The following is a 16,567-nucleotide window of genomic DNA, read 5'->3' as shown; positions in this document are numbered from 1 at the left end:
TGTCTTGGGGGCGTGGCGCGGCGCGGCCAATGGGCGGCGAGCGCTTCATCAGCGTGCGCGGGCGGCGGCCAATGGGCGGCGAGCGCTGCCGCGCCGGGCGGACGGGCGAGCGGCGGCGGCGGGCGATGGAGTCGGTGGCGCTGGTGGCGCCGGTGACGGCGCTGGAGTTCGCGGGGGACGTGCTGCTGGCCGGTGAGCGCCGGCGGCGGCGGGGGGCGGGCGCGGCGGCGGTGGCGGCGGGCCGCGCTGACGCGCTGTCCCGGCAGGCACGGGCCCGGAGGTGGCGGCGTTCCGGCTGAGCGGCGGCGGCGCGGCGGCGGCGGCGGGGCGGCGGAGCGTGCTGCGGCAGGCCAGCGTGCAGGGGCTGCGGGCGGAGCCGGGCGGCGGCGGCGGCGCGGTGCGCGTGGCGGCCTTCGGCGGGCGCTGGCTGGCCGTGCTGGCGGTGCGGCGCGGCGGCGGCGGCGGCGGCGCGGCGCTGGCGGCGGCGGGCGGCGGCGCGGCGCGGGAGGTGGGGGCGCGCGTGTGGGAGGCGCGGTGGGCGGCGGGCGGGCGGCTGGCGCTGGCGCTGGGCGGCGGCGCCGTGGCGCTGTACGAGTGGCGCGGCGGCGGGCGCTGGCTGCGGCGGGCGCGGTGCGACGGCGCCGGGGCGCTGCGCTGCGCCGCGCTGGCGGGGGCGGCGGCGGGGTGGGCGCGCCTGGCGCTGGCGGCCGGCACGGCGGCGGGCGCCGTGGTGGTGTGGCGGGCGGCGGCGGCGGCGGCGCCGCGGCGGCGGCTGCGGGGGCACCGCGGCGCCGTGCTGGCGCTCAGCTACGCGGCGCCGCGGGGGCTGCTGGCCTCCGCCTCCGAGGACCGCAGCGTGCGGCTCTGGGCCGTGGGCGAGCTGGGCGGCGGCGGCGAGGCGCCCTGCCTGCTCGTGTGCTACGGGCACGGGGCGCGCGTGGGCGCCGTGGCGCTGCGCGGCCCGCGGCCCGTGAGCGCCGGCGAGGACGGCGCCTGCCTCGAGTGGGGCGGCGGCGGCGGCGTGCGGCGGGCGCGGCGCGGGCACCGCGGGGCCCTGCGTGCCCTGGCCGTGCGCCCCGCCGGCGGCTGCGTGGCCACGGGCGGCGCCGACGGCGGCGCGCGGCTGTGGCGGCCGCGGGAGGCGGCGGCGGCGGCGGCGGCGCTGGGGGCGCCGGGGCGGCCGCGGGCCGTGCGGCTGGCGGGGCCGCGGCGGGTGCTGGCGCTGGGCGAGGCGGGCGGGCTGGCGGCCTACGAGGCGGCGGCGGGGCGCTGGGCGCCGGTGCTGCCCGCCGAGGCCGCCGGGCCCCGCGCGGTGCTGGCGGCCGCCCCCCTGCCCGGCGCGGCGGGCGACGCGCTCTGCGCCCTGGGCGGCGGCGACGGGCGCCTGGCCGTCTTCGCCCTGGGCCGCCCCGGCGATGTGGTCCACGCGCGGCTCTTCGAGGGGGCCGTGCGCGGGCTGAGCTGGGCCGCCCGCCCCGGGCTGCCCCCCGGCGCCGCCACCCTCCTGGCCTCGGGCCCCGGCGGAGAGCTGCTCTGGCTGGACGTCGCCTGCCGCCCCGGGCGGGCGCCCGCCCTGCGCCCGCTGGGCCGCTACCTGCTGCCGCCCTGCAAGCAGCGCTGGCACACCGCCGCCGCCTTCCCGCCCCAGGGCGGCCTGCTGGTGTGCGGCGACCGCCGCGGCTCCCTGCTGCTCTTCGCCTGCAGCCCCCCGCCGGGGCCGGCCGCGGAGAGCGACGTCCCCGCCGATGGCGCCGGGAGCGAGGCGGAGCCCTCTCTCCTGCGGCAAAAAGAGGCTCTTCCCCTCGAGGCCCCGCTGTGCGTCCTCTTCGGGCTCCACGGGAAGACGGGCGTCACGTCGGTGACCTGCCACGGGGGCTACGTCTACAGCACGGGCCGGGACGGCTGCTACTGGCAGCTGCGCCTGCAGGGCCGGCGGCTGGAGGTGCTGCGGAAGCACAGGCCCTGCAAGGGGCTGCAGTGGATCGAGGAGCTGCGCTTCACCCCCAGCGGCGACCTGCTCGTGCTGGGCTTCCACGCCGACAGCTTCGTGGTGTGGAGCACCAGGACCGGCGAGAACCTCCACTGCGTGCCCTGCGGCGGGGGGCACCGCTCCTGGAGCTACAGCAGTGGCCCCTCGGCCGAGGCCTTCGCCTACGTCAAGCGGGGGGACGTGATGCTCTACAGCAGCGCGCCCGAGCCCTGCGAGCAGCAGGTGCTGCTGGCATCCCTGCACGGGCGGGAGATCACGTGCGTGCGGCGCCTGGGGGCCGTGCGGGCGCCCGGGTGCCCCGCCATTAACGTCTTCGTCACCGGCAGCGAGGACACCACGGCCTGCGTCCTGGCGCTCAGCGAGCGCTCCCGCGCGGCCCTGCCCCTCACCACGCTCGACGACCACATCTCCAGCGTGCGAGCGCTGGCGCTGGCCGGCCCCACACGGCCCCACGATGCCGCCTTGTCCGTCCTGCTCTTCTCCGGCGGGGGCCGGGCGCAGATCGAGTGCTACCGGCTGCTCTTAACCGGCGACCCGGCCTCCGAGAGCACCGTGGCCTGCGAAGTTCTCCACGTGGCCTCCCATCGGCTCGACGAACACTGGGACCGAATGAAGAACAGGCACAAGCTCGTCAAGATGGACCCCGAGACCAGGTGACACTCAGTGGCAGCCCGCGGTGGCGGTCCCGGCTCCTCGTGGCTGGGCCCCGAGGGGCTTTTCGGGCTTAGGGAACGGCTCGGTCCTTCCTCTTGCTGGAAGGACCCCGGGCGGCGAGCGAGCATCGTGTGTTTGCTGCAGGTACATGTCCCTCTCGGTCGTGCCCGGGACCGACGCTGAGCAGCTGCCGACACCCTGCACGTTCCTGGCTGCCGCCTGCAGCGATGGCTCCGTCCGGTGAGGAGCTGCTGTGGGACTCGGGGCCGGGACGCTGGCGCTGGGGAAGGAGCTCAGCGCAGGGGTTGCAGCCACGAACGCGCCTCGCCGCGTGTGAGGGAGCCCCATCTGCCCGAGCTGACCACCCTCTGCTCCGCCGCAGGCTCTTCGGGCTGCTGGAGGCCGCCCGGAGGCTGGTGCTCGTGGCAGAGTCCTTCCACCACCAGCGCTGCGTGCTGAAGGTGGAGACGTTCCTGCACGCGGGGGCCGGAGGCGCGAGGTGAGCCCGCGCGCTTGGCCTCGCAGGGCCGGGGCGACCGGGCCGGGAGGTGGCGGGGAGGAGCCGGGCCCTGGGGGTGGCAGGGCTCTCTCCTGCCAGGCTCGGGCAGCTCCCGCGACGCCTCTCTCCTAGGAGATGCTTCCTGTGCAGCGCGGCCACCGACGGCAGCGTCGCCTTCTGGGACATCACCGCCCCCATCGCGGAGGCCACGGACGCCCTGCAGCGAGTGGAGGGAGCGATGCAACCCCTGGGTGGGTGTCTCCGCTCCTGCCCCGAGGGCGGCAGTGAGGCTGCGGCAGCGGCGCTTCTGCCCTCAGCGGCGCGAGCCTTGCTGCTCCCCTTACGGCGCCTGTTTCCCCAGCCCTGGGCGCCCCGCTGCTCACCGTCATGGCCCACAGCTGCGGCGTGAACAGCCTCCATGTCCGGGAGATGCCGGAGGGCCGGTACCTGGTGGCCAGCGGCAGCGACGACGGCTCCATCCACGTCTGCCTGGTGGAGGCGGCCCCGGGCGAGGGGGAGGCCTGTCTGCGGCTGCTGGAGCAGCTCTCGCGCCCCTGCGCCCACGCCGCCCACGTGACGGGCATCAGGGTGCTGCGGCCGGACCTGGTGCTCTCCGCCTCGGTGGACCAGCGCTTGACGCTGTGGCAGCTGGGCCCGGGTGGCCTGGAGGAGCTGAGCACCACGTTTTTCCACGTGCCCGACCTGGCGGAGCTGGACTGCTGGGAGGCGGCGGCGGAGCCCGGCGGGGAGCTGCACTACTACTGCGTGCTCTGCGGGCAGGGCTTGGAGATGGTGCGCTGGGCCGCCCGGGCCGCCCGCCCCGAGCCCCCGCTGCCGGAAGCGCCCCAGTGAAGGGGGAGGCGCGCAGCAAACCCCACCGCCCGTGCTGCTGCCGAGGGGACGGCAGGTGCCACGAGAGCAGCAGAGTCCTTCTTTGGCCAGTGCTCAGCAATTCAGGGACGCCTGCTAGCTGGGGCCACAAGCTCGCTTGCCCCTGTGATGAGCAGGGCCAGATCTCTGCAGCTCTCGGCTCTGGCTTTGAGGCCCTTTGGTGCCCAGGCTGGCGGCTGCAGTGGCTCTGGCAGGTGACCCGCAGCAGGACTGTCCCCTCTCCAGGGAGGATGAGCCTCTAGCTGCCATGTGTAGGGCTGGTTCGGCCTTCGTGGTAAGGCAGGAAGGATGGTGCTGGCCCCGCGCAGAGGCCACAGGTGCTGCTGGTGGTGGTGCACAGCCCTTTAGGTGCCCCAGGGAGGTGGCTGGGGCTCCCCGGTGGCAGTGTGCCCCCCCCCACCCCACTGGGACACCCTGAGCCAGGCCATCCGCATCAGAGCAGTCCTCAGTACCTTCCTCGAGCTGGCGAGCGTGTTCATGAGCAGCTCAGGCCCCAGCAGTCAAAGCACAGATAGAGATGAGAAGCCCCCACCTCAAGATGCTCACAGGGCATCCAGTGCTGAGAGACCATGGCTCTGCCCCCCGCCCCGCACAGGGCATTTAGGAGCCACATCCTGCTCCATGCAGCTGGGTGGGAGCAGAAACCAGCACCAGTGCAGCACGGCCTTGTTTCCCAGCCCGGCTGTGCCTGCATCCACCCCCCGACCTCAGGCATCGCCGCCGCTGGGGTCAGACACACACACAGAGCACTTGTCCAGCAATAACTGTATTGGCCCTCACCATCGCGGCCTGGCCCTGGGCAAGGCAGGGGCCACGCAGCCCCAGGCGCTCTGTGCCGGCACAGAGCTACCCGTCAATAAACAGCGTTGAGGGGAGGGTGGCTGGTGTTTGGTATTGTGGGTGCCCTGCTCCCTGGTGCGTCCTCGCCTCCCCCGGCCTCCTCCGCTGTGCCCCACGGCCTGGTGGGCACAGACGGTGCCAGCTCTCCTCCTCCCGGCTCGCAGGCTCGCCCTGGGCGCACGCACCCAAACCCTCCCCTCCGTGGCCAGCGGCAGCCCCTGGCCCTCCCGGGAGAGCATGCACTGCCCCGTCCCGCATGGCGCTTCTGTCCAGCAGCAGCTCAAATCTGGCTGAGAGGCGGGAGGTGCAGAGTCGCCAGGGCGCTGTGGAACATGTCCCTCACCGCTGCCAGCAGCTGGAGGCGAGCAAACATCTGGTCAAAGAGGTGAGGGAACGGCTCCTGCGGGGAGAAAGGCGGCAAGGTGGTGCTGGGGGCCACAGTCCCCCTGGGCGCTAGAGGCGTTGCTGCCTCTTTGCCCTGCCTACACGGCCTCAAGAGGCCAGTGCAGGGCCATATCCTGCTGCTGGCACCCAAGAGCCTGCTCTGGGCAGGGCTGTCCTCTGCCGCAGCCCAGCCTAAGGGAAAGGCCTCTAGTGCAGCCCCCAGGATGGCTGTGGTGCTGCCTCCCCTTAGCAAGTTGCCTGGGGTAGCTGACTCACCCCCAGGATGTGGACACGGTTGTAGTAGGAGCTGAAATCCATGCTGAGCTGGATCAGGAACTTGCACACCTGCAGCACACAGAGCGAGTGCCGGCACTGTGGGGCTCGTCTGCTCTTGGGCCGTCTGCCCCCACCAAGCACAGCAGCGCTAGCCGAGCTGCGGTCTCATCCCAGGGAGGCTCCTCAGCACTGCCCGGGCGTCGCACACTGCGGGCAGCACCTTTCTGTGAGAACAGCACCCATGGGTGCTCTGACACATGGCACTTACCGTCTCCGTGCTGGCTGTGATCCGGATCCCCTTACTGGGTAGGGGCAGCTGTGCTGCCTGCTGCAAGACTTCGGGGAAGGGCAGGAGATAGTTGAAGAGCAGGAGCCATTCGCCCTGCAAAAGAGTTAGGTGTGTCCGAGAGGGCCGGATCCCCCTGGGCCAGGAGCATCCATCCTCAGCCCTGAGTGCATGCAGCTCCCTGCGGTCCCCATCCCTCACCTCTTCCCGGAGGCAGGAGAAGTTCAGCTCTGATGGTGGCGGCAAGGGGGGGTACGTGCCTGGAAAGGAGGCAAGAGACTGCTGCCGTGCTCATAGGAGCGCTGGGGCCTCCCTGCCGCAGGCGCCTCTCGGGGCAGCCCAGGGGACAGGCTGTGCTGGAGCCCCATCACAGGCCATCAGCCTCTGGCAGAGTTGCTGGCAAGGCGGCTGTGGAGCAGCTCACGGGGCTCCAGGAACAGCCCTGTCCCCGCACAGCCATGAGGAGCAGCCCTGGAGTCGCTGCCACGGGAGGGGGCCCATTGCGCTGGGGCTCACCTCGCTCCACGGCCCGCTGGTAGGTGTCGAAGAGCGTGGCCAGCCGGGCACAGTTGTACATCACGAAGGCGCCGCTCTTGGTTCCCTTTGTGGAGATGCTGCTGTCCTCCAGGTCCAGGACGATCTGAGGGGAGAGACAGGCTGAGGTCCAGGCAGCTCGGCACAGAGCCAGTCCTGGCGAGTCCCTGCACCTCCCGCTGGGGCAGCAGAACCTTCCCCACTAGGCAGAGCATGACCACCAGTGGGCCAAGCCCGTGCCCATCCTGGGCAGACAGGTGGAGGACACCAGGGCTGGCTGCGGGTGCAGGAACACCAGCCCACACCTGCTTGCTTCATCCCATGGGAAAGCCCTCTGCCCCCCAACCGAGGGCAGCCAAAGAGCCCACACAGCACCTTCCCTCTCCCCATTGCTACTTGTCCCTCTGCTTCTGCCTGACCTCAGCCTGTACCACGATCTGTAGCTCCCAAAGAGTGGTACGTCCCACTGCTCACAGCCCCCCTGGCCCTGCACAGAGCGCTGCAGCTCTGGCCTGTCCTACCTGACTCCGGTGGGCAGTGCTCAGCATCTCGAACCTGATGGCAGCCGCTGTCAGGACATCAATAACTTCAGTCCAGGCCTCGTCTGCAGAAAGCACAAGTGGCGCCACATGCACAGCTCGCTCCATCCCCACGTACCCACCACCCCTAGGCAGGAACCCCCACTGGGGGCAGGAGGTTCCTGCTGAAGCTGGGGTACAGGCTGGAAACCCACACACTTTCCCAGCCCCTTCTCCCAGGAGCGAGCAGGGGACCTCCGCAGGCACCGCTCTGTGCTGGTGCCCTGTGGGACAGTTCAGATGCCTTCCTCCCAAGCAAGGTCAGCACCCCAGCTCCTTCCCAGTGGGGAGAGCCAGCACCGTGGGTGGGAGACCTGCTGGCCACAGCCACGAGACCGTGAGGCAGATGGGAGAGACGCGTGGGAGCAGTGTGGAAGTGACAGAGCAGCGTCTACGTGTGGGGCCACAGAGCAAATCCTCACCTTGAGCAAGTTCCCCATACTTCATCACAGAGGCTTCGTACATCTGGCGCTTTCGGAGCCTGGGAGGAACATGGACAGTCACAGCCACCCGCTCCCCGTCCCGGGCGAGCCTGCTCCAGAGAGCGCCCAAGGGCTCCCCCAGCCTTCGGGCTGCTGCGGTGGGTTACGCTGCACGGGGCCCAGCTCCTGCCCCGGCCTTTCCTCCCGGCAGCGCTGCTGGGCAGGGGGATAGCTGCAGCCCCCGGCAGTCAGCGCCGACAGGGCCACAGGCAGCCCAGCTAGAGGGGGCTACTAAGAGCAGGGAGGGCAAAACGGTTGTTTTCCCTCTCCTGCCCGTGCCCTGGATCTCCAGGCCTCTAGAGATGGCCACAAAGCCACAGAAAACCATAGTGGAGGAGGGCTGCTGGGACTGCACGGAAACTTTCTAAAACTTCCCGCACACTCAGCTATTCAGGGAGCTCCCTAGGTGTCTGCCGGGCCAAAGCAGAACCCAGGCAGCCTTGGCAGGTGAGCGACACAGCTGGCTCCTTCCTAAATACCAACTTACTGGAAGTACTGGTCCGTCCCAACAGGGGACGAGGGCTTTGCCACCTTCACCGGTCCACAGACAAGGTGTTTCTGAAAGAGAGAGGAGACACTGGGCTCAGGTTCAAGGACTTAGAAGCTGTACTGCACTGAAAGGCAGTGCAGGAAGAACTGAACCTGGAGAGCAGCCAGGGAAACCCCTGTTCACACCTGGAAAGAGGTGTCACAGGGAAAGGGGAGCCCAGCGTCAGGAGCTGCTGAAGAACACCAGCAAATTCGGTTAAGAACATTCTGGTTCTAGATGTGTCCCTGCAACCTCCTCCTGCCCTTCCTTCTTCAGCACTAAAATCCCAAGGGCAGAGCGACTGCTCCACAGCCTGGGTGAGAGTGCGGAGGGGCCAGCACGCTTGAAGGGAAGACTCACAAGGAGATGAGGCTGGACCCCAGATTCACCACAGGGATTGCAGGAGAACTGGCTCAGCACAAAGATCCTGGGGGCCACGATGAGGAGGGCACAACGTTCCTCACCTGCAGGGCTGTGTGGGCTCCCGGATCCAAAATCCTCCAGAGCAGATCCATCTGCTGCTGCTGGAATTCCTCCTCGCAGCTCACCACATGCACCACGTGGCAGCAGCTTCCCTGGCCACCAGCCTGCAGCGGAGCACAGTGGTGGGCTCAGGCTCCGGTGTGTGACAGAAGGGAACGCCAGCTGGGAAGTGGGAGCCAGGCAGCGCGGCAGTGGCGGGGTTACTCACCACGCACTGCAGGACGGCCTGCTGCAGCTCTGCCAGGCACCGCAGCTTCTCCTCCGTCACTGAAAGGAGGAAGGAGGCTCAGGGAGGGAAGCGTGGGCATACTGCACCCCTGCTCCATCCTGCCCCAGCCCCAGGCAGGGGAACAAGAAGAAAAGGCAGTCTAGATCTAAACATTCTTTATTTTTGTAAGGATAATTTAAAAAAGACAAGAAACAGACTCGTCTGCAGCCCTTCACCCCCCGTGCTGTCACGCTAGCGACGCTGCGCCCACAAAGCTCACCGAGAAGGACGTCCAGATTGGGGTCGTAGCCCTCCAGGCGCTGCCGCTCCACGAAGCTCTTCAGGTCCACTTTAGCCAGGACGCCCTCAGGCAGCGCGGCCGCGCCTGGCCCCCACTCGCCAGCCGTGGCATAGGGCGACTGCACCAGGGCCCGCTTCAGGGCCGGGATGGCGTCCGCGGGGCCGGGGCAGCCACCAGGCCAGGCGACGCGGAGCCGCCGCAGCACCTCCCAGCTGGCCTCGTCGCCCGGGGCGGGCACCAGGCACACGCTGGCCCTGCGAGGGAGGGAAGGAGGGAGGGAGGAGAGAGGCGGCAGTGGGGTGGCGGGCGGGGGCGGGGGGCCAGGTGGGCACTCACCCCTGGGCGGTCAGCACCTCGGCCAGGTGGTCGGCGAGCAGCACGGGGCGGAGGTGGCGGGGCGCCAGGGCGGCGCCGGGGCCGCGCAGACCCGGGCAGTGCAGCACCACCGACATCGGTGGTGACGCCGACGCCGGGGCGGGCGCGGGGCGGGCGCCCAGCAGCCGCTGGAAGGCCTCGGGGCGCTGCACCTGCACTGCCAGCCCCGCCGAGGTCTCCTGGCACTCGCCCAGTGGCAGCACTTCCGGGCCCGAGAGTGACGTCACACGCGCCATGACGTCAGCGGGCACCTGCAAGGGAGCACCGCTGGGTAAGGGGCCTGGGCCCGGCTCCCACCGCACCACCCCTCGGGCAGGCCCCGCCCCCCGGCAGGCCCCGCCCCCGCGGCCTACCTGCCCCCCGCCGAAGGCGGCCCGCAGCGCGGCCCACGGCGCCAGGAAGTCGCGGTGCCGCAGGTGGCGGGCGCCGGTCTCCTTCACCCAGGGCGCGGCCGGCCGCCCCAGCGCCCCGTTCAGGGCCCGCAGCGTCGCCGCCACCGCCGGCCGCCGCTCGCCCGCCTCCATGCGCTCCCCGCCGCCGCTTCCGCCGCCCGTGCGTGACGTCACACCCCTTCGTGGGCGGGGCCTGGCGGGAGGCGGCCGCCATGTTGGGCGCGGCGCGCAGCCTGCCTGGCCGGCCATCTTGGGCGCGGGAGGGTCGGACGGGGCCGGGCGGCCATCTTGGGGGTAACGGGCGCGGGGCCGCCATGCTGGGCGTGGCGGGCAGCGCGGCGCGGCCATGCTGGGTGCGGCGGGCCGCGGCGAGCGAAGCCCCGGGACGGCGGTGGCGCAGCCGGTGAGGTCTGGACGGTCCGGGGGCGCCTGGAGAGCCCCGACGGCCGCCCTCGAGGCCTGGCGCTCCTCGCCGGGGGTTTGGCAGCAGGAGCCGTGCCGCTGCACGAGAGGAGCCTTGCAGGGGAGCACCTTCCCCAGGGAGCGGTTCCAGGGGCCCAGAACGCCCGCACGGGCTGCCGCAGGGCCAGGCTCCTCCATGGCAGCGTGCTCGCCGCACTGCCCACAGCCAAGAGGTGATCTGAGACTCGCTGCTCGCACCAGACCAACTGCTGACTGTCTGCAGGGCGGGAGCTGCCCAGCGCCTCTGCCCGGCACGCAGCGGCGCGGCCTGAGGAGTCGCCTGGACCTCGGCTCGGGCCGCTGCCCCGGCAGAGCCGCTCGGGGGGTCCGAAGCGGCAGGTCCCAGCCCGGGGACGCGGCTCGGTGGCAGCCCCGCGAAAGCCGGGGCCACGCGCCCGACACGAGGCTCACGGCGGCGCCGAAAAAGCTTTGGACAGACACGACATTCCCGATGGCTCTCCGCTGCCCGCTCAGCGGGAGTGATCGTGTCATTCCAAAGCCATCTCTCTCCAGGGACCGGATCCCGCCGGGGCACCTTCCCCATGTCGCTGCCCACCCTGCCGGTGCCGGGGGGAAGCCACGAGCCGGGGGGGGGCCCTATGCGTGGCAGCCGGCTCGCGGCGGCAGGAAGCTGGCGCAGCGTCTCGTGACCCGCGCCGGCCCTCGCTGCCCCGCCGCAGGAGGCCACATCCCGGCTGCGGCCGGCAGCCACGCGGCACGCTCGCTCCGGCGGTTTCTCCCCAGGAAACGAGCTGCTATCTTTAGACCGGAGTGGGGGGGGAGCACGCGAGTGCCAGAGAGCCTCGCCGGCCCTGGGGGGGGGCTTTGCACAGCAAAGCAGGGTCCGGGCGCCCCTTTTTCCCGTCTCGGGGCAGTGGGGCAGCTGCAGGGTGGTGGGCGAGGAGGGCCGGGGGCAGCGGGGCGGGAGCGGGGGCGGCGGCGCGGGTAACGAAATCCCAGGGCAGCTGGGCGCAGCGGGGACAGCTGCTTTTGGGATTCCGTTGCCCGCGCAGGCGCCGGGGCCGGACAGGCCGGGAGCTGCCCCACCACCCCGGGGAGGGCGACTTACCGCCGGGCAGGGGCCGCTTGTGTCCGGGGGTGCCGGGAGAGGCCGGGGTGGTGCCACGGCCCCCCCTCCACTGCCTCCGTTGCCGCGGGCCGGGCGCCAAGGAGAGGGCGGCGCGGCTGAGCCGAAAGGAAACGGCGCTGAACAAAGCCCCGGTGGGGCTGGAGCATCTGGTGCCGTCGGAGCGGCCCCTGGAAACCCGAGCCGTCCCCGAAGGAGGGCACCCGCCCCGGCACCTGCCATGCGGCTCCCGGCACAGGCACGGCACAGCCCTGGGTGCCTCCTGGCTCCGCGCCGCCCGGCTCCCCCAGCGGGGAAGTGAAACCAGCCTCCTCCGGGTGCCGGGCTGGCAGAGTGGGGGATCCCACCGGCTCCGCACAGCCCCCGCCGCCAGCACCCCACACTGGGGGCCGTGCCGTCCGCCCGGGCCTGTGGCTCCACAGGGGTTGGGGGCAGCCCGGCGTCTCCCCGCCGCTGGCAGGGTGATGGGAACAGGTCCGGTTACGGAGGCTGGGAGACTTCCCGGTAACCCCCGCGGTGCCAGGGCTTGCCCGGGCTGCGGGCCAGCCCTGCGGCGGGTGGCGGGGGGGAAGGGGACGTGGGGCCTCGGCAGCCTCGTGTGCCCCAGCCCCTACCCCGGTGCGGCTGCCAGGCCCACGAGCGGCGCGGGAGGAGAAACGGGGAGATGCAAACAGGAACCCGAGAGTCTGCGGAGCTGGGGCAGGGGAAGTCATGGCCCCACCACGGGGGAGCTCAGCCTGGGGCTGATGGCAGCGGGGCCCCCCCAATGGGGGGGAACCCGTCTTGTGGGGTGCAGACTGGCAGCAGTGTGTGGGGCATGGGTTGGAGGGCAGAGCCACACCATGGGGTGCAGGGTGGGAGCAGCCTCCTGCCATGGGGGTGCAGGCCCCTGCCATGGGGAACGGGGTGGAAGCAGAGCCGTGCTGTGGGGTGCAGGCTGGGAGCAGAGCCGTGCCATGGGGTGCAGGGTGGGGGCAGAGCCATGCCATGGGGCGCAGGGGGTGCACAGTGGGGCCCAGCACACAGCAAGGCAGGGAGCTGCGCAGCGCTCTTGGCGGGTGCTGCCCACCCCCTGTCCCGTGCATGGGGCGTCCCCCCATTTCCACCCAGGAGCCAGTGCCCCGCAGGGATCTCTGACCCTGGGAGTGCCATGAGGGGGCTGCTGGCATTGCCCCACACCCAGGGAATGGGATGAGGCCGGACACGGCCGACCCATGGGGCACCCCACGGGTGTGGGACCACCACAGCCCTCGTGCCCAGCGGGCCCCCGCCGGCGACGCTGCCAGCATCCACGCGTTTCGGTTTGGGCCGGAGGGCTGCGGCGGCCGCCCCGCGCCCCTCGCGCGCCCCTCGCCGCCCCGGGGCAGCCGGCGGGCACATGGCGGAGCCGGCGGGCGCAGCCTCCCGCCTCCCCAGCGCGGGCAGCGAGGCCGGAGGGGGCAATCCCCGCACGGGACCCCGGTTCGGGGGCAGTGCCTGCGGAGCCGCCCCGCGGCGCGACCCCTCTCACCTCCGGCCCCGGGCAGGGCGCCCCGGCCGCCTCCGGTGCAGCAGCCTCGGCCGGCGCGGAGCCTTCCCGGGGGCACGGCGGCGGTGCCGCCCGGAGCAGGGTGCCGGGGACACCCCCCCCCCCCCCCCGCGCGGGGCCGGGGGCCGGGACCCCCCAGGCGCCGCCGGCCGGGGCGCAGGCGGCGGGGCGTCTCCCCGCGTCCCCACGGCGAAGCGGGGCGGCGGGGGCCACGCGCGGCCTCTCCCCGCCACTTCCCCTTTCCCGGCACAGCCGGTTTCGCTTTTGCTCCGGCGCTGGCCAAAGCCCGCCCCGGGCGCACCAGGCGCCGAGCCGCAGCCGACCGCCTCTCCGGTTACGGGGCCCCGGCCGCGCCGCCACCTGCCGCCCCACGGCCCCACGCTGACCCGCCACGCTGTGGGGCTGGCGGGAGCCCCTGGCCGAGCCCTGCTCCCACCGCGTGGGGCCGGGGCTGTCCGTGGGGGTCGGACCCTCACCGTGGGGCTGGGGCCGCCAGCGTGGGATGGGGTGTCAGTGGGGCCAGAGCCGTCAACGTGGGTTGGCCAGGCCCAGCCGTGGGGCTGGGGCCTCCGGCGTGTGCCGGGGTCTGTGGGGCTGGGGCTGCCGGCGGGGTCAGGGCGGCCGGTGCCAGTGGGGCTGGGGGGGGGGGTGATGTGGGACACGGCGGGGGCTGCCAGTGGGGCCGCAGCGATCCGTGGGGCTGGGGCGGTGGCTGTGTGTGGGGCGGGGCTGTCTGTGGGGCTGGGTGCAGGGCGGGGCCAGCCGTGGGGCGGGGGCTGTCCGTGGGGCCGCAGCGATCCGTGGGGCTGGCCGTGGGGCCGGGGCGGGGCGCGGGGGGGCGCGGGGGGGCCGCCAGGGAGCGGGGGGGCAGGGGCGGGGCGCGGGGGCGGGGCGAGCCGAGGCCCCGCCCTATCCGGCGGCGCCGGGGTGGGGGGGGCGGCGGCGGCCATGGCGGCGGCGGCGCTGCGGCAGCTGGGCCGCGCGGTCCCGCGGGCGGCGGCGGCATTGAGCGGGTAGGACCGGGATGGGGTTGGGGGGGGGTGGTTATGGGGCAGCCACGTGGAAGGGGCTGTGGGGCCGAGGGGGGGGTAGTCGCTGTGGGGCCGAGGGCTGGTGGCTGTGGGGCAGCCACGTGGGAAGGGTTGTGGGGCTGAGCGGGGGTAGCTATGGGGCAGCCGTGTGGGGGGGTTGTGGGCCTGACAGGGGGAGTCGCGGTGGGACAGCCATGGGGGCTGTGGGGCTCACTTTGAGGCAGCCATGGGGCTTGTTGTGGGGCTGGAGTGGAGAGGGCTGTGGGGCTGACAAGGAGTAGCTGTGGGGCAGCTATGTGGGGGGGGGGTGTTTCGGGAGTGGGAGGGTGTAACCGTGGGGTGGCCATGGTGGGGGGCTGGTGGGGGTCAATTTGAGGCAGCCGTGGGGATTGCTGTGGGTCTGACAGGGGATAGCTGTGGGGCAGCCATGTTGGGGGGGGCTGTGGGGCTGGCAGGGGATAGCTGTGGGGTAGCCAAGGGGGAGGCTGTGGGGCTCACTTTGAGGTGGCTATGGGGATTGCTGTGGGGCTTACAGGGCGTTGTTGTTGGGCAGGAACACAGAGGGCTGTGGGGCTGGCAGGGGTTAGGTGTGGGGCAGGAATGGAGAGGGCTGTAGGACTGGCAGGGGGTAGCTGTGGGGCAGCTATGTGGGGGGGAGGGGGGGCTGCGGGAGTGAGAGAGTGTAACTGTGGGGTGGCTGGGGGCTGTGGGGCTGATGGGGGCCAGCCATGGGGATTGCTGTGGGGCTGGCAGGAGGTTGCTGTGCGGCAGGAATGGAGAGGGCTGTGGGGCTGGCAGGGGGTAGCTATGGGGCAGCCATATGGGGAGGGGAGGGGGCTGCGGGGCTGATGGAGGCCACTTTGAGGCTGCCACAGGGATTGCTGTGGGGCTGGCGGGGGGTAGCTGTGGGGTGGCCAGGAGAGAGGGCTGGCAGGGGGGTCACTGTGGGGCTGGCGGGGGGGCAGCCGTGGCGCTGCCGCGGGCCCCCCATGGCCGAGCCGCCCCCCCCGCAGGGCGCCGAGCCGCGCTCACCGCCTGACGCCGGCGGACGACGAGCTGTACCAGCGGACGCGGGTGACGGTGCTGGAGCCCGAGTCGCCCAACACCATGTTCGTCGAGGGCTACACCAGCCGCGGCTTCGCCGTCAGCGGGAGCCTGGTGGTGGGGCCCTGCGCCATCCTGCCCCGCGCCATCCTCCAGTGGAACGTGAGTGCCCCACGGCAGGGTGGGGGGGCCCCCCGCCCCACGGCAGGGCCTGCCCCGCTCAGCGCCCCGGTGTCCCCGCAGGTCGGCTCCCACAGGGACATCTCGCAGGAGAGCCTGGTGCTATTCCGGCTGCTGGAGCCCCGCATAGGTACGTGGGGCCGGTGCTGCCCACGCGGCGCTGCCGGGGCCCGGCTCCCCCGTGGGGCCTGGCGGGGGGAGGCGTGGGGCGTTCTCGGCCCGAATGCCGCCCCCCCACCGTCCGGCTGTGCGTGCTGTTGCAGAGATCCTGGTGCTGGGCACGGGAGACCGGGTGGAGCGGCTGCATCCCGCCGTGCTCAAGCAGATGCGGGAGTGCGGGATCGCCGTGGAGGTGCAGGACACGGTGAGGAGGGGGCGCGCGCAGGCGGCGGGCTCTGGGGAGGGGGTTGGCTGGGCTCTGCCTGCCTGGGGATGGGCAAGCTTGGAGGGTGGGAGGTCCTCTGCCCCGTGGGGAAGGGCTGTGTCCTGCCCGAGGGCGAGCGTGGGGCCTGCGTGTGGGGCGCAGCAGCCCGGCCTTCATTCCTGCCCTTGTCTCATCCCACAGCCGAACGCATGTGCGACCTTCAACTTCCTAACAAGCGAAAAACGCCTCGCGGCTGCCGGGCTCATCCCTCCCCGGGGCGGCTAGTGCTCTCGGCCACGGACTGAACAGCCCCGACCGCCGCTGCTCCAGACGGGAAACTGCTTCGGAATAAACCGGCAGACCCCAGCTGCTGCCTGGGCGGTGGCTCTGTGCGCACGGGGGGCCTTGTGGACGCATGGGCTCAGCCCTTGGCCCCCCCAGTCACGGGGCTTTCTGTCCTCCTCGCCCAGCGGTGGGCTGCGGGCACGCTGGAGCGGGGCTGGGAGCAACGCAAGGGGCGAGCGTGGCCAGCAGCACTGCGCCCGAAGCCGTGAGGTTTTGCCGAGGTGGTACCTGCTCCGCTGGCAGCTGCTGCGTCCCCAGCACCTGGGATTCTGCGCACCGTGTGATAAACTTGCCTGAGAGACTGGTGTGTCTTACTTGGGGGTGTTAAACTGTCACGGCTCCTCGTGCTGCTGGGCAGCACAGCACTCCTGCGGCTGGCTCAGGAGGGGGGCAGGCGTGGGTTTTCTTAGCTCAGCCATAGGAACCTGTTGCCCCAAGGCAGGCCTGTGTCTGTGAGCCGTGTGACAGCTTGGGCCCCTTTGCAGACCTTCTGTCCCCTGCCCCTCTTGCCTGCCTGTCTCTGTAAGTTTGTCCTGATTGAATGAGGTTTCTCCTCAGCTCAGCCACCTCTCCTGCACTAGGTTTGGTGGCCCAAAAATTGCCCAAGACCTGGAATCATTTTGACCACCGCCGCAAGTTTGCTTTGCGCATTGTAATGGGGCTGGCCCTTCCCTCCTGCACAAGCCCTGAAGCTTTAGCCTCGCTAAGCATCCTCCTGGCCTTCCAAATAATGCAATCATGACACAGTCTGGGAGCCTAATAACGCCCTCAGCTTCCTGGGACCCAGTGCTGGTGTTTCCCTTATCTCAGATTGTGCATCTAAC

The 16,567-nt window shown here is 71.7% G+C and overlaps 3 protein-coding genes across 5 annotated transcripts; 2 read left to right on the top strand and 1 right to left on the bottom strand.

Annotated features, from left to right (window-relative positions):
* Positions 1–29: 29 nt before the first annotated feature.
* WDR6 (WD repeat domain 6) lies at positions 30–4,909 on the top strand. Its single transcript, XM_064518561.1, has 6 exons — positions 30–192; positions 255–2,643; positions 2,789–2,884; positions 3,027–3,143; positions 3,276–3,394; positions 3,505–4,909. The coding sequence occupies exons 1-6, from the start codon at positions 30–32 to the stop codon at positions 3,993–3,995; spliced, it is 3,375 nt and encodes a 1,124-aa protein (XP_064374631.1). The 3' UTR covers positions 3,996–4,909.
* DALRD3 (DALR anticodon binding domain containing 3) lies at positions 4,783–10,238 on the bottom strand. 3 transcript variants are annotated; one of them, XM_064519066.1, is made up of 13 exons: positions 9,664–10,238; positions 9,272–9,561; positions 8,915–9,189; positions 8,635–8,693; positions 8,408–8,530; positions 7,902–7,972; positions 7,355–7,413; positions 6,876–6,958; positions 6,337–6,460; positions 6,022–6,080; positions 5,803–5,916; positions 5,535–5,658; positions 4,783–5,274 (listed from the first exon to the last, which is right to left on the bottom strand). In XM_064519066.1, the coding sequence occupies exons 1-13, from the start codon at positions 10,048–10,050 to the stop codon at positions 5,252–5,254; spliced, it is 1,791 nt and encodes a 596-aa protein (XP_064375136.1). In that variant the 5' UTR covers positions 10,051–10,238; the 3' UTR covers positions 4,783–5,251. The 3 variants fall into 3 exon arrangements, with proteins under 3 accessions (XP_064375136.1, XP_064375135.1, XP_064375138.1); XM_064519065.1 differs by having other exon boundaries at positions 5,535–5,603; positions 9,664–9,966; XM_064519068.1 differs by lacking the exon at positions 5,535–5,658 and having other exon boundaries at positions 9,664–10,235.
* Positions 10,239–13,654: 3,416 nt separating this feature from the next.
* NDUFAF3 (NADH:ubiquinone oxidoreductase complex assembly factor 3) lies at positions 13,655–16,044 on the top strand. Its single transcript, XM_064519064.1, has 5 exons — positions 13,655–13,792; positions 14,824–15,016; positions 15,098–15,164; positions 15,298–15,398; positions 15,600–16,044. Exons 1-5 carry the CDS (start codon positions 13,728–13,730, stop codon positions 15,681–15,683), a joined length of 510 nt encoding a protein of 169 aa, XP_064375134.1. The 5' UTR covers positions 13,655–13,727; the 3' UTR covers positions 15,684–16,044.
* The last annotated feature ends 523 nt before the right edge of the window (positions 16,045–16,567 follow it).

Source organism: Dromaius novaehollandiae, chromosome 12, assembly GCF_036370855.1.
Source record: "Dromaius novaehollandiae isolate bDroNov1 chromosome 12, bDroNov1.hap1, whole genome shotgun sequence".
NCBI lineage: Eukaryota > Metazoa > Chordata > Aves > Casuariiformes > Dromaiidae > Dromaius > Dromaius novaehollandiae.
The sequence above is the reverse complement of the archived record's forward strand: the minus strand, read 5'-3'. Positions and strand labels throughout refer to the sequence as shown.